The following is a 16,365-nucleotide window of genomic DNA, read 5'->3' on the forward strand; positions in this document are numbered from 1 at the left end:
AGATAGGCTTCAACGCTAAGGCCCCTTACAGCTTCAGGCATTGACCGTTTTAAACACGTGTCCTGTCAGACAGAGTTTTATTACAATACAACGTATCGCCAGGTACAGACCGTGTCTCCGATGTTACGGTAGATATACATACATCAATACACATTGTATAGGAAAATACTTTGTCTGACACGGCACGTGACTGACACGCTCTGTGTCTGAAGATGTAAATGAAACCTATTTCGGCCGTTAGATACTATTGAAATTATTTTAATTGAGAAATATTTATAGTTATAAATATTAAAATTAATTGTGAAGAAATGTCACACCTATTTCTGTTATAACAGCAGCGCTGCTGTTCTGGTTTGAAGTGTGGTAAGGGAGACTTTTCCGAGGCGTTCCAGCTTAGCCCTCAGGGGTAGCGGCGCATCTGTGGCCGACCTCAGGTAGGAATATCTAATTCTATCGGGGGTTAATTACAGATGTCCATGGGCGGCAGTAGCCACTTACCATCAGGTGGACTGCAAGGCAGTTCTTCTCACGTCAGATTAAAATAAGTACAAAAACGACTTATTTCTCAATTAAAATCGACTTGTCAGCAACTTAGCGAGTTTAAGATCGATTTTATCTTACAATTTTGTGTCGCGAATTACCACAGAACTGCTATTGAATAGAAGCGGCATATGAATTATTTTCACACCATTTTATATTACGACGACATCACTAAAAACTGCAAAAAGGGATTTATTTTGCAAAAAGTAGATCACAACATTACAAAATTGCGAAAAAAATATTTACTTTGCAAATAAAAAGTTTATTTTGCAAAAATTTTTTTTTTTGTGTAATCAGTATAGCGATTATAACAAATGTCACTAGATCACGATTACATCACAAAAAAATGCAAAAAAATATTTTGCACAAAAAATGCTCTTTTTGTGTAATAAGTATGGTGATTATAACATATGCCACTTCTATTTCTTATGCGTTCTGTGTATCGCCAGGATGTACAGGGAGTAAATGTTTAGTGTGGTGAACATTTTTTGGTGTTTTTCTTTCGCTATAAATTGTGTATATTTTTTTCAAAGACTTGAACGCTCACTATTTTTATTTTCATTATGACGTAGCTTCGAGATCTAAGTTAAATTAAATTTTACTTAGGGGGTCATTCATGTATAATGTAAGCACTAAAGGGGGTCGGTTTATTTTTTATTTTTGATAAAATGGCAGCAAAGGGGTCCTGAATTATGGCTATATCAACAATATTTTTTTGTTATATCTGTTATTAGTTTCTAATTTCAATTGTCAAGTTAAGCATTGTGAAGGGGAAGTTTTCACTGACAAGGGTGGACGGCAGGGGTTGAAAATAAAACAAATGTGTGCTTAGTTAATACTTGATCGACCTTTTAGTAAATAATTGCCTATGTCTTCTTAGAATTCACATAAAATTTTGTAAAACCCAAAAGGAGCTTGTACGTTATTATATGTTGTTAACAATATGGCTATTAACATTATTTTATACGTAATTGACATCAAAAAATAATTGTACATATATAATCTGTGGACAACGTCTAAAATTTGATGATGTATATTTTTAATTTTGCCTAAAATTAAAAAATATATATGTCACACTTAAAAATCCACTTAGATTTGAAAAAAAATATTTATTTGATCATAAATTATTTAAAAATATATTTTAAAATTTAAATTTTATTTTGTTATTTCGTTTTGTATGTGACATATCTAATTTATTTCAAATAACCACAGAGTACATAATGTAGTCGAAATGTCTTGTTTATAAGCATTTATAGTAAAATGTCATTATGATTGAGTCTCTAGGACTTCCTTGTTGTGGGAACATTGTGTTCAGCAGTGGTACAGAATAACTGACATGGGCGTCCAATTTTAAAATACGGATATAAAATAATGGCATTTTTCATTTGAGTAGAAAATTATATAAAACAGTGTTCAATAAAAACGCAACTTTATTTATAAATTTGAATTGATTATTTCAAACTACTTTAATTTTTTTGCGGATACTAACATTAGGAAGCCAAATCTAATATAATGATTTATAAGTTAGCAACACTGGATTTAAACTTAGACATTTCTACTTATTATGTAATCTGTGGTATCTTTAATCTATGGGTGCATTAATTCTCTGGTGCCTTGTGGTTCGGCGATGTACAAATAATCCTTTATATGTATATGTTCGTATGGTGTTGTGGAAATAGTCCCGTGACTTAAAAAATGGGACAATATTGTCCTTAAATTTTAAAAATGTTGACATTTTATCTGTCAAATATGTAAATATCAATCTATCTGTCGATGGGACTATATTTCTATAATCTTAAATGTCGGTTGCTATTTTATTCAAATAATGATATTGTATTGCTAAGGGTTTGGACTAAACAAGGGAACATAACATCACACCGACTAATTTTGACTAAAATTGCATTTTCATTTTGAAAATTACCTTGTTTGGTCAAAATTGATTTAAAAATGTTCAAAATGACGTGGTACATGATTATTGTACCTAATTTTGAAAATGTTGAAAATTGTGGATTTTTAAACTTTCATGTGGTATCACTGATTATTACTGATAAGTTATTTTGTCTTAATCAAATTGGGATTTAATTTTAAACTAAGTATTGTATCTTATTTTGGTATTCGGTGCGTAAGATTTGAATGATTGTAAATTTTTAAATTTTAAAATGTCCAAGTGATGGTACATTTTACGCTGAAAATATTTACTTCCGTTAGTGTTGCACTGTCGTATATTTTTGCAGTGTCTTTGTAATGTTACAGTACTTATGGCAACACTGCTTTCTGTCAACCCTTTATGACTTTTGTATTAACTGTCAAAAAATACTTTATTTTGACATACTAAAGTGTTCTAGAGTACAAATTTTATATCACATATAAATTTTGTAAATCAAATACGTTATTATGAAAACAATACGTAAATTGTTGTTCTAATTGACAAGATATTTTCAGTAGAAAACTAGATATTTCTACAAAAATGTTGCTAAAAATCTATGACTTGTAGCCATATCTTTGGATATGTGTTATAGTAACACTATCTTAATGTGTTTTAACATGTTTCGATAAATTTTGTATTAAAAATCGTGATAACATGTTAAAAAGTCGTAGTTTTGTAGTACATTATTTATCGAAACTTATTATTGTATTATTCTATGCTTACGACTTACCGCTTCATTTATTTCTAAATTTCCCTCGTGTATAATTATTTTCTATATGCTCTCTGTAATCTTAATTATTTCGAATAAAGTACTTTAATATTATCGAGGCACCATACAATACAAAATGTATAAATATAATTACCGATATATATATACGTTATGTAGATGCCATTAAAATCTAGTCTGCTGCTTAGTACATAGAGAAATTGTATGTAATTTAATTAATATCGATTTAAAGTATCTAGTATTAAGATTTATGATAATTAATAATTATGAGAGAATTTGAGCGGTTTTGCGTCCCCCGCCGGTCATTTTGGCAGCTAGCGACATTGTTTTGACAGCTGTCTGGTGACAGCGCCCGTTTGACAGCTGTCAAAGTGACGTATGGCGGGAAGAGCTGAATTTAATCGCTTGAGAATTAGCCGTATGGTTCTCGGATGTTAAAATGTTGAAGCTTCTTTTCGTTTCGGCCGAGCGCGGTCCAACACATTCTAGTCTACGAATAGTTTCCGTCTCATAGTTTTATCGGTGGAAGGAAAGATTGAGACACGTTATTTTTGAAAATTTGAGAATAATATGTATAAAGTTGTTGTTATAATTATCGTAGAACCCTTTTTTAATATTTCCGGAGCCGTCTCGCGGCGTCGCGCGATTTTTTTAAAGAATGCACGCTCGATTATGTTTTATTTTGCCATATTTTTTATATTTACCGAAATATGCACAATGAAATTAAAATAAAAGGTATTTGTCCTTATATTGTGGTTTTATTTATTTTCTAGTTTACAACCTAACGGACGACACTATGTTTAATAACTTACGACTTATAATAATAGTCCTAATTGCATTAATCATTCCATTTAAACTTCAACACAAATCAAGATTTTTTGTACAACGGAGAAGACTACATCGGAACGCATCATGTTCCAAATTGCCTTTTAGGCGCAATTTAAGAAATGTCATTTTGACGTTAAGAGATCTCCCTGTGTGCTGGTGATGGTGTAAGGACAGCGGCGGTGCTCCATCAGCCTTAATTCGGAGTTTGGATATATGCAAGATGTTGAGAAAACTTCGATAGCGTGATTCAGAAAGCGCCATCTCTTTAGCGTGATTCAGAAAGCGCCACCACTTAATGAGTTGCAAGAAGTCGCCACATCGTACATCGTTTTCAATACTAAATAACTTCCAAAATAAGGAGTCAAAAAAAATACAATTTTTAAAAACAAAACATTTTTATTTTCAACAAAATCTAGTACATACTACATTCATCACACAATATTTTTTGCAATAGTTTTTAGACAAAAAATATTTAGAACTTATACATATTTTCTACATGAATTACAAATAATTCATTTTTAACGTATTTTACTACTTTTTAATAGTCAAGTTAATTCGGGTTATTTTAAGTAAAATTGCTGACGATATTATCTTTTATCCAAATTATTATTAGTGATAATTATTAGCATAATAATTTTCTAATTTATATATAGTATAAGTAACCAATATGACTACAAAAAACTGTATTTAAAAAAAAAACTTATTTTTTAAAGAAGTTATACTTCTCTGACTTGAAAACAAAAGCTACAAGAAGTTTTCGTACCGACGTCCGACATGCTTTACCCGTCGTGGGTTAAAACGTTATGGCATTAATTATTAAACCCAGACTGTTCTTAAACTATTACACTTTAATTTAAAAAATATTTAAGCAATTTTTCATATACATGGTCAAAGTTCTTTTATTTTTTAAAAACCTCTTATATTTTTCTTCATTACGCTTAAAGAAGTATAACTTCTATAAAAAAAATATTAGGCTGTTTTGGTATAAATTATTAAGATTATTTCGCTTTCGTGATCTGAATTTATTTAAATTAACCATTTAGACTAACAAAATATTTTGTAATCCCTTAAAGATAATACAAAATTCTGTATAGGTTATTTAACTAAAGCTGGCACATACAACAAGTGGTATGACGTCACTGTGACGTCACTACAATGTCTATCTCTCACACGCGTACGTATGAGTGAGATAGAGAAATCTATTTTATATTACTAATTTTTGCTAACAACTCAGTATGTAATTACAACACTGTCTGTCTCTGTCACACGCGTATATACGAGCGAGACAAAGACCTATTTACTTAACATACACAATACAGTGTGATTTTAAATTGGTTATTTTTCTATAGCAAACCAAATATTTATTATTTTGAACACCATGTACTCTCAAAACTTACAAATTCGTATTGAACGTGCCAACTTAGTCAAGGCTTTTGTGTGACGAAACATTTCTCACTGTATTACACATTTTTACACTAACAATTTATTTTACAAGCATTACATTACAATAATATACAGAGCAGGCAGTCGTAGTGTTCAGTTGTTCTTCTATTATTTTTCAAAATTTCTTTATTACCTGTAAAGAAAACGATATTTAGTGATATTACGAATATTAGAATTTCAGTCATTCAATTCAAATTAGGTTTTTTTATTAAAAAAAGCAAAAGAGAATGGCTACAACACGGTAGGGTGATTTCCGTACCGTACTTGAGGTTGGATTTATGTGTTACGAATTTTAGTAAATTATTACAATCTAACACATTTCTATCATAGCATATATTTCACAATAAGTTCTCATTTTTGTAACACATATGTTAATTATGAATTATCATAATTTTAAATATAGGACCAATAATTTTATTAAGATGTAACACATAATTTTTAACGTAAAATTAATTTGCACACACTATATTTTTTGTTTGGAATACCTGTATAAAAGGATGATTGAAGATGCAATTCGCCAAAATCCACCTGTAAAAAAAGCTACTATCATCGGGGCGGTGCAGTCGCGCTACATACGGAGTCTTTTTTATAATATAGGAATAGCAGACGAGCATGCAGTCCACCTGATGGTAAGTGACTACTACCGTATGGACATCTGTACAATCCCAGATAGGATTAGATATTCTTACCTGAGGTCGGCCACAGACGCGTTGCTAACTTTGAGAACTAAGCTGGAACGCTTCGGATAAGTATGTCTCCCTTACCACACTTCAAACCAGAACACAGCAGCGCTACACTGCTGTTCTAACAAACATAGACGTGGCGGTGGTGCCGCTGGAGTCGAACCACAAAGGGTTCTATCGCCCTCAAAGCTACGTTATCGACGGTGCAGTCGAGCTACAGACGGGGCTACGTCACCGGCGTTGCAGGGGAGCTCCACGCGGCTACGGCTACAGGAAGTGCGCGGCGACGCCGAGCTGCAGTCCGGGCGCGGCGACGTCCCCGGCGGCGGCGCGCAGCGGGGCGGTGTAGTTCAGCTCCACGCGCGCCGCGCGCCCGAGCCGCAGCGCCACGCCGCAGCCGCAAGCCGCGCGGACCGCGGACAGCGCGGATAGAGCCGCTACGCCCGTCTCCTCTGCGGAAAAGCGTAAAAGAAGTTTAGCTTCTTGCGTGTGTCAAACTATGAGAGAAGTTAAACTTCTTGCGTATATAATATACAAGTACGACAGAAGTTAAACTTCTTGCGTATTTATAAGTGCGAGAGAAGTCCTATATTCTTGCATATGTGTACGCACGAGAGACGTTAGACTAATTGCGTACGTGTCAGTACAAGAGAAGCTTAACTTCTTGCGAATTTATAAGCGTAAGAAAAGTTAAAATTCGTCACCAAGTGAAACTATTATACGAAAATAATGATAAAATGAATAATATCATATTATATTATACTGTACAGTACCGGACCAAACCGTACCGTCTCGTTGTATACCGTATAATGTTATTTTAGTATATCATGTAAAAAAACAATCAAAATTATTTCCTGCAAAGATACGACATCAATTAGCCTAACTTCTTGATATCGATTATTATCTGTCGGTTATGAAACAAAAAATCATCTCTAAAAATTTTATAATTATACTAATTTCTTTTATGTAACGCGCTTAAAGAAGATTCACTTGAATAAAACGAAATACATATCGTATTCCAAAAAAAAGCTCATATAATATTCTTGGAAAAATGAAGAGGGTATTCCGAACGTGACGTCACATCACCCCACCTTTACGGCTTTATAAGCCGAAGAAGAGCAAGTGCCGGGTCTTTCGTTCGTCAGACGTTGAACTGAACACGGAAACTCTGCCCGATTTTATACCGATTTATTGTTTTCGTTAAATTGTTAATATTTCAAGTAACTATTTTTATTAACGTTTAGAAGCAGATATGTGGAAGTGTTTAATAAGCATTTTGTTTAGTTTTGTGATAATTTGTGATGAATTAAATCTTTTCTTAAGCTTCTAATCTTTCATTTCTAAGAATATAATAACCAAAACCCTATCGAAATCTTTGTCAAAACCGTGGCCATAGTAACATACACACATACATACACACATAGCCTCACACAGTCCCTCCTATTTAGAAGTTAAAACCAACCACTCACCAGGATGTGCCAAGCAGCCGGCGTTGACGAAGAAGTGCGAGCGGAACAGCTCCCCGAGCCCGCCCTTGCCGGGCTGGAAGGGCAGCGGCGCGTACACGTGCAGCGCCGTCGCCCAGTACATCTGCACATTGTAATACCACCCTTAGGTAATTCATTTCTGTGTCTCATGTACCCTTGCTTCATCCCTATCATTGTAACTAGCCAGCAAGGTAGCTAAATCAGTCTTAATCTAAAGCAGTCTAAATTACTTACTAGCTAGCCTTAGATTTAGACTGCTCTTTTCTTTCTTTGAGAGTTACTCAAACAGAATTTTCTATCTCTTTCTCCCCTAGTTTCCTTCATTATCGCCCCAATCGCCCAATATGGTGTGTACACCATTTTTCTTCATTTTCAAGTAGTAATTTATTTTAAATGTATTTACTTCTTATCCATTTATATCTTATTTCTTTTTTTTTCTCTCTCTTTCTCTTATTCTTTCTTTTTTATGTTCTCCTTTCTCCCCCTTTTTTTATCATTTTATTTTATTCATCCCTTTAGATTTAGATTGTTTCAAGTCAGGGAAAGTGACTGCACCTCATGTTTTCATGAAACATCTGCAGGCGTCCCACAGGGCTCTGTGCTGGGACCGATCTTATACACGTTGTATACGTACGACCTACCCCAAAACGATGATGTTACCATAGCAACCTTCGCTGACGACACAGCTCTACTTTCATCGAACAACTGTCCGATTAAAGCTTCTAAGGTCCTACAGAACAGCCTAAACGAAATTGAAAAATGGCTAGCCAAATGGAGGATTGCAACTAGTGTATCTAAGTCAGTGCACGTAACATTCACACTCCGAAAGGGCGATTGCTCACCAGTCAGCCTAAATGGCGTCCAACTACCACACCAAAACACTGTAAAGTACCTCGGCATGCACTTGGATCGTAGACTCACTTGGAAAAAACACGTCCAAACAAAAAGGGACGAAATTAATCTAAAATACAAGGGTCTCTACTGGCTACTTGGACGAAACTCAAAACTATCCACTGACAACAAGCTGCTCATATACAAAACAATACTGAAACCCATTTGGACTTATGGTATACAGCTGTGGGGCACGGCAAGTACCTCTAATGTCATGATCATCCAACGAGTACAAAATTACATCTTAAAACAAATATCAAATGCACCTTGGTTTATTAGAACAACAGAGGTCCATGAAATCCTGAACATACCCATGGTAAAAACAGAAATAGAAATTCATGGAGAAAAATATAAAAAACGCCTACATAGGCACCCCAACCGACTGGCGGGGCAGCTGGCAACTGCAGTCACTGAACGTCGCCTAAAAAAGCGGCGGGATATGTTCGATGACGCGTGACTAATAGTCCGAAAATAAAGAAAGGGTCGGCTCCGCTGGGAGCAGTTCCCTACAAGCCTTATAAGTCTCACAACACATCTGTTTATAGTCGCAGACAGACTGATCGCAGATGCTAACACAAAAAAAAAAAAAAAAAAAAAAAAAATATTCATCCCTAAGGTTGACTGGGAGAAAGTGCTATTTAGCATTAAACCTTTTGGACCATATTGTTTTTCTTTCGTTGTCCCCAAATTCCGTCTTAATCTCCCCCTAATTTGCCTGACTATCTTCCCGATTTCATCCCTTCCTCCCCCTAGTTTTCCTGACAATGTGGCCGATTTTGTTTCTCCCTCTCCCTCCCTCTAGTTTCCCTGTCTCGCTGTATTTGTATTTCTGCCTCCCACTGACGATCCCCCTCATCCTATCCCTTTCCCCCTAGATTTCTCATCTTTCCCCCCATCCCCTACCTTTCTCCACTAGCTCTCCCCCCTCCTCCCCCCCCCACTCACCGTCCCCCCCACCGCGTGTCCGTCGCAGTGGGGTCCGATGCCGCGCTGCCGGAAGCCGCGCACGGTGGCGGGGCCGCCCAGGAAGAAGTGCTCCGGGATCTCCGTGCCGAACATGTCGTGGAGGATGCCCACGGAGCCTGATAGCTGTGCCACCTGCAACCGAGTTGGAATATCCAGTGGTTAATGGGTGGTAGACTATCGAGGTAAGACGCGTTGCGTCAAAAGAGAAGTGGTATATTTTGGAGCACACAAATTATCTTTTAATTACGTATTTCAAAATAATATAATTCTTCGGAGGTACCACCGCCACACCTATTTCTGCCTAATGACAGTGTTAAGCGCTGCTGTGTTCCGTTTTGAAGGGTGTGGTAAGGGAGACATACTTTTCTGAGATGTTCCAGCTTAGTCCTTAGGGGTAGAAATGCATCTGTGGCCGACCTCACGTAGGACTCAAATCTTATTTAGGGTTGATTACTGACATCCTGATGGTAGGGACGTACGATCAAGTAAACTTCATACTCATTTGCTACTTCAATATTAAAACAAAATTAACGATAAATGAATGAAATATTTAACTAATGTCTTATTGACCGATTGATAGAAAGAATGAACAAATAAACAAACTCATAACACTTGGTGCGACTGATGCTCGTCTGCTACCACAATGTTATAACAAAAATTAACAATTAACGAATGTAGTACAAAACAAATCACTAAACAACTGACCGAACGAAAATAACGAGTCAACAACCATACTCACAACACTAGGCGCGACCTCCTTGTTCGCCTGCGCTTGGAGCTCTGTCCTGATATTGGCGACTCCGCCCCCCAGTCCAGCCAACTCACTAGCGAACTGTACCCAGGTCCCACGCGTGGGGAAGATGGGCTCGTCTCGGTGATCCACTGTCACTATGTGACGGATCACTGACTTCATTTGGGGACCTGGGGGTTGTGGAGTAGGGGTAGGTTAGAAATATATTATAGTATTGAGGTTAGACTAGGTCAGAAATACTTTTTAGGTGAGATCAATATTGAAGTGTGCTTTTTTCAGGTTAAATTAACTTAGAAATGTTTAAAGTATTCTAGTTCTACAGAAATATAGGGTAGTTTTCAGGTTATTAAGTCTAAGATATATGATATTACATTTAGGTTAGGTTAAGTTAGAAATATGTTATAGTTTTCAAATTTATACGTATCGTTAAATTTCAAATATTCGTATAAGAGCAGTTTAGCGGTGTTATGTTATAATTCAAAGAGTGTGTTAAGACAGAACACGAGGCATTCCAACTTAGTCATCAGGGGTACCAACGCTGTGGGCGACCTCAGGTCCTCCAATCCTATCTGGAGTTGAATACCAATGTCCGGCAGTACAGCAGAGATTTACCATCAGTTAGACATGCTGTCTACGCTCGCTACTTCTACTGATGATGTACTGGTGTACTTACCACTACTTTCTCTGACCCTGAAGCTGGTGGTCTTGCTCAGGACTGAAGTGTCGCGGACGAGGCCCTCCCATTGTATATTGTGTTTAGTCTGCAAACAATATGATTAGTAAATTATAACAATGTGACGTCATTCGTCATCAACCCATTACTGTCCCACTGCTGGGCACGGGTCTCATCTCAGATTGAGAAGGATTAGGTCATAGTCCACTGGGAAAAAAAAATCGCGTCAACAATCACTATTACTTTAACCTTCTCATGAAATATGAAATGAAAATGAATATTTCCAAAGAAAAATTAGTTCATAAGTTATTTCATTTGTTTTACTATGTTTAGGACTTATATCATTGTGTACTATGTATTATAATTTGTTTTGTTGCTGAAGTGAAGTGCTTGAAGTGAAAACTCTCGAAACCTAACCTTAATAATAAAATACAATAAATAAATAATGAAACTGACACCCATTGACATATAGTTTCTATGCTGACACCGGATGACATCTTGACTTTTGCAGTTTGCTTTGCCGTCTTACGAATTTTCGATCAGGCCACGTGTCCTGACGCGAGTTTAACATTTTACTGATGGGTAAAAAGTGCACAACGCCGCTAAAGGAGTTTTCACTTCCAAAATATAAATAAGATTTTAAATAATAACGAGGTACCAACCGAGGGTGATGTCCTGAAGGCCAGATCGAGGAGAACCCCGCGGTCCAGTAACCGGTAGCCAGACCACGGGTACTCGTGGTTCTGTTGGTACACCGTCGCTGATAGCCTGCGAACAATATAAAGTCATCCATACACACATATACACACACACACATGCATACATACATACATAAATATACATACGCATATGTACGTAGTCATTCATAGTGTCAGACGGAGAGATAAAAACAAAATACAAGTAGAAAAAGGGAGTGGAGGTGGTGGTATGTATGGTGGTGTATATTTTTAATTTTTGCATCTGCATGCAACCTTTGAGGGAGGGAGGGTGGTACATACTGCATGGTTTAAAATATATACCATCATACATATTTGTAGCGGATTGTTGCGCAGTAGTTTTAATCTTAACTGAATAGCATGGATTTCCGCAAAGTAACGCCTGATACAATTAACTATAGAAAAAGGGAGATATTTTGAACGTGGTAGAAACCCTTTGTGGCTCGAATCCGGAAGCACCACCTTAATGAGAGTAAGAATCAGTTCATCGCTGTTTGAAGGGTGTGGTAAGGGCTTCGATCAAGAATACCAATGATCGAAGGGTAAGCGAGACATACTTATCCGAGGCATTCCAACTTAGTCCTCAGTGGTAGTAATGCATCAGTGGAATAACTCAGGCAGGACTCTTATATTATTGTGATTAATTACAGATGACATGCATATGCTTCTACGCTGTTTTACTTTTGTTCTTTTTCTTTTTTTTATTATTCTTTTTTCTTTTATATTTAATAAATTGGGTTGATTACATTTTCTATTAAATTAATAAAAAACATTGTTTGTATTCCCTTAATGATTCTTTTTTACTTTTTTTGTGCATATTGATTTGTTTATTTATTTATTTATGCGTATGCGTGTATAGTGTAAGTTAAAAATTATTTGTATATTTTTTTTTATTTTTGACCTTATTTGTGCATATTTATTTATGTGTGTATATAAAAATAATTATGTATAAAAACACTCACACAGGCACGAGAGGTTTATGCGGGTACGGCTTAGTGGCGCACACGCTGAAATTGGACGAGCTTCGGTGCCCGACGCTGTACTCCGCCTGGAGCCTCTCGCCGCGACCCATCACGTTAGGCATCTTAACACCTGACGTACAATGTTAAGTTGACGTTTAACATTGGTTGGTCAATATAACATTGGCATTGAGTTAATCAATGTCATGTTGAAAATAAAGTCATAATAGATTAGTCATTTGACATCTTATGACCTGACATGGTAAATGTTAAGTTAATGTTTAATATTGGTCAATATGATGTTAGACACAGATTGGTCATGGTCATGTCGAAAATTTTGTGTCAACATCGACAGATAAAACAGATAGATGTTTAATATAATTTTTAAACAACTTCCCAAAGGAAAGTGGTTATCTATTCATCGTATATTTTTGTAATCAATAAAATAACTTACCCAGGACAAGATTTCCTTCGTTCTCACTAACAGTGGTGTTGATACCGCCGACGATACGAGACAGCTCCTTCACTTGGAATGTTACCTGAAACAAACAATAATAAAGGTGGTAATATCAACTCTATATATTAATGTACCATATAGAGTTCATATTACCAACTTTCATTGTATAGTTATATGAACAGATTTAATGGCTTGAACAGAATACTTACCTCGAGTCCCTCGGGAGTAGAACCTGGACCATTAGACACGTCGATATAGACCCCAATGTCCCGGAAACATCCCATCGAGTCCAGAGCGCGGCGTACCTGAAAGAAATTAAAAATGATTAAGTAATGCATAATTTTTACTTTTAATCTAGTTATACGTCAAATTTTAGTCACCATAATATTAAGGCATTTGGCTCTCTCACTTAAAAAATATTAAGTTATGTGTAATTTTAATTTTTTGGTCTATGTAAAATTTTAGTCACAATATTATTAAATCATCTAGCTTTCTTATTCTCCCGTTCTATGGCTATCTTTCTCTCACTTGCTTTCTTTTTTCTCAGATGCTGTCTCTATCTCTCCTTCATATTTGTTACTTCTCCCACTCTCTCTAGTCCTGTCTATCATACTCTAAATCTTTCTAGCTCTCTCTGTCTCTTTGATCCTCTCCATTTCTTACTTAGACTCACAGATAATTTTATTTCATCTTTGTTACATGTTTATAGATTAAGTCCTTATTGTGAGAGGAAATAAATGGATTTTATTATAACTATTATTATTTCTCCCTCTTTCCTCTTTCTCTCACACACTCTCTCTCTCTCTCTTACATCTCTTTCTCACTTATGCTTTCTCTCCCTCACTCTTTATTTCCTTATTTCTCTCCCTTACCTTATGCGCCCTAACAATGACATCCTCAAAATCGGTAGCGTGGAAGAGATCATCCACGGTGTTTCGTATGATGTCGTCTTTGGTCCGACTTAACCCATCCACATGTACTCGATCTACGCGCGCCTGAAATATAATAAAAAATCTCATTATCTATCTTTTTTTCTTTCTTTAAAAAATACGCTTTCTACATGGAGCTGAAGAGCCCCAAAAAAAGTGAAAAAAGGTGTAAAGAGATCTCTCCTCAAAAGCCAGCGATGCATTGGCGACTCCTCTGGTGTAGCAAATGTCCATAGGCGACGGTGACTGCTTTCCATCAGGTAGCCCGTCTGCCTTATCATTTACAGCCCCACACTAGTATACCCTGTGTCATGCATGCAATTTACACACACAACGACAAATACAGAAACACCCAGACCCAGATAGAAATTTAGATTTCTGAAATTTATCATTCAGATCTGTCTGGGCGGGAATCGAACCAGGAACCCTCTGCAAACCCATATGACCGCTCTGCCACAAGGATCGTCAAATTATTATCATCAAACCAATAGTGGTAATAATGGTGGTTGGAACCTACCCTCACTCCATTGAGCTTGATGCTGGGTTTGGGCATGGTTTCCTCCAGATCCAAGGGTTCCTCGAGCTCAAAGAGTCCACTCATTGGGCCCATGTCTCCGCTGCCTTGCTCTGCCTGTAAACAGAATCACTGATCGTATTACACATGAAATCTGAGGGTTATTCCCAGGTGCCGAGTTAATCATTGGTAAAGCACACATGTAAATGACAAGTTTAGTTTTCTTTTTCTTTAAATTATGTCATTAACTGAGCAGGTATTTCATCTGATGGTAAGGAGTCACTGTCGTATGGACTGTAACCACCTCCATATAGAACAGGTTCTACCTGAAGCTGATCACATGCCACTCCTGAGGACTAAACCCACCTTATATGTATTTTTTTTATAATATAGGAGTAGCAGCCGAGCATGCAGTTCACCTGATGGTAAGTGGCTACTGCCGCTCATGAACATCTGTACAACCCCAGATAGGATTAGATGTTTCTACCTGAGAACGGCCACAGATGCGCCGCTACCCCTGAGGACTAAGCTGAAACGCCTCGGAAAAGTCTGTCTCCCTTACCATACCCTTCAAAACGGAACACAGTAGCACCTAACACTACTGTTATTAGGTAGAAATAGGTGTGGTGGTGGTGCCAGCCAAGTCAAACCACATAGGGTTCTACCACCTTCAATCCACCACATCCACATATCTACCACCAAAACACAAGATCTTCACTTATGAAAAGGCTGGAAGCTTTAAGAGCAGATTTTATCAAATAGACAGAAAGTCAAAGTAATATAGAAAAAATTGCATTCCATATTTAACTGATAAAGTCGGTCTTAGTTGTGTTAACTCTTCACATAGCTTCATCCTATTATTTTATTTTACAAAAGTAGCATTTTAGCTTTTGGTCAACCTGATGTTGAAATCCTTTATATGATTAGTAATCAACCCTAGATAGGATTAGAGACCTACCTGATATAGGTCACAGATTAGCTTCTTAGTTAGATACTTAGGGGAAATGTCTCATATGTCTCTGGTGTACCATACTTCAAACCAGAACACAGCACTGCTGATATTAGGCAGAAATAGGTGGCGGTGGCGCCGCCGGAGTCGAACCATAAATCTATCGTAGTCCGAGAAAGCATTTATAAATTTTGGGATACTTGTTGATAACATAGAAAGAAATAAATATTACTGAAGTCATCTTTATTTATAGCTGTGTAATGTTATTACATTAATTCTTGTGCTTATCATAATATAATAAATAATAATATGAATATATAAAAAATGTTACGCAACAAAATCCTTGCTACTTTACACAGTATGAAGAAAAATTAAAAAATAAATGTTCCAATTTGAAATTAACCTCTCAATGTTTTTAACAAAATTATGATATTATTATACGTACCTTAGCGTGTACGGTACCCATTTTATTATTTGTTTTATAATATTATAATTATTATAGAAACTATTTGAATTGTTGAAATTTAGAATTTATTATTTTGAATTACATAAATAACACCGATTTGACAGCGGACTTTCATTTGGCTAGATTTGGTTGATTGTCATTATTATGGCAACACTGATAAAAGAAAAATATTGTTTAATAAATCCTGATAATTACATTTGAAAAATATATAGGATGTAGGCCATTTAAAGATTAATTTTTACTTTAGAATGGATACTACATTGTAATTAATAGGTGGATTACATCGAAATGGCAATGCCTTTTTTATTTTACTACATAGTCTGTGATTAAGATCAGCTGATCAATTTTGTGTTCATGCAAGTTTAGTAATGTCTTTCCATTTTACGCAAATAAGAAAATATTATAACTCAAAATAAAAATTAATAAATAAAACAAAAGATATTATTTTATTTTAAATTC

The 16,365-nt window shown here is 36.0% G+C and overlaps 1 protein-coding gene across 2 annotated transcripts; it reads right to left on the bottom strand.

The window, feature by feature from the left end:
- Positions 1–4,803: 4,803 nt before the first annotated feature.
- Positions 4,804–16,031, bottom strand: LOC140756934 (sorting and assembly machinery component 50 homolog A). 2 transcript variants are annotated; one of them, XM_073092472.1, is made up of 13 exons: positions 15,886–16,031; positions 14,495–14,608; positions 13,921–14,043; positions 13,258–13,353; positions 13,046–13,130; positions 12,595–12,724; positions 11,579–11,684; positions 10,917–11,004; positions 10,232–10,413; positions 9,472–9,624; positions 7,618–7,738; positions 6,384–6,600; positions 4,804–5,598 (listed from the first exon to the last, which is right to left on the bottom strand). In XM_073092472.1, the coding sequence occupies exons 1-12, from the start codon at positions 15,904–15,906 to the stop codon at positions 6,416–6,418; spliced, it is 1,404 nt and encodes a 467-aa protein (XP_072948573.1). In that variant the 5' UTR covers positions 15,907–16,031; the 3' UTR covers positions 4,804–5,598; positions 6,384–6,415. The 2 variants fall into 2 exon arrangements, with proteins under 2 accessions (XP_072948573.1, XP_072948574.1); XM_073092473.1 differs by lacking the exon at positions 4,804–5,598 and having other exon boundaries at positions 6,382–6,600.
- Positions 16,032–16,365: the final 334 nt, after the last annotated feature.

The sequence above is a fragment of the Epargyreus clarus genome, unplaced genomic scaffold (assembly GCF_041222505.1).
Source record: "Epargyreus clarus isolate Ecla_fem2 unplaced genomic scaffold, WU_Ecla_fem_2.2 ptg000036l, whole genome shotgun sequence".
Classification (NCBI taxonomy): domain Eukaryota; kingdom Metazoa; phylum Arthropoda; class Insecta; order Lepidoptera; family Hesperiidae; genus Epargyreus; species Epargyreus clarus.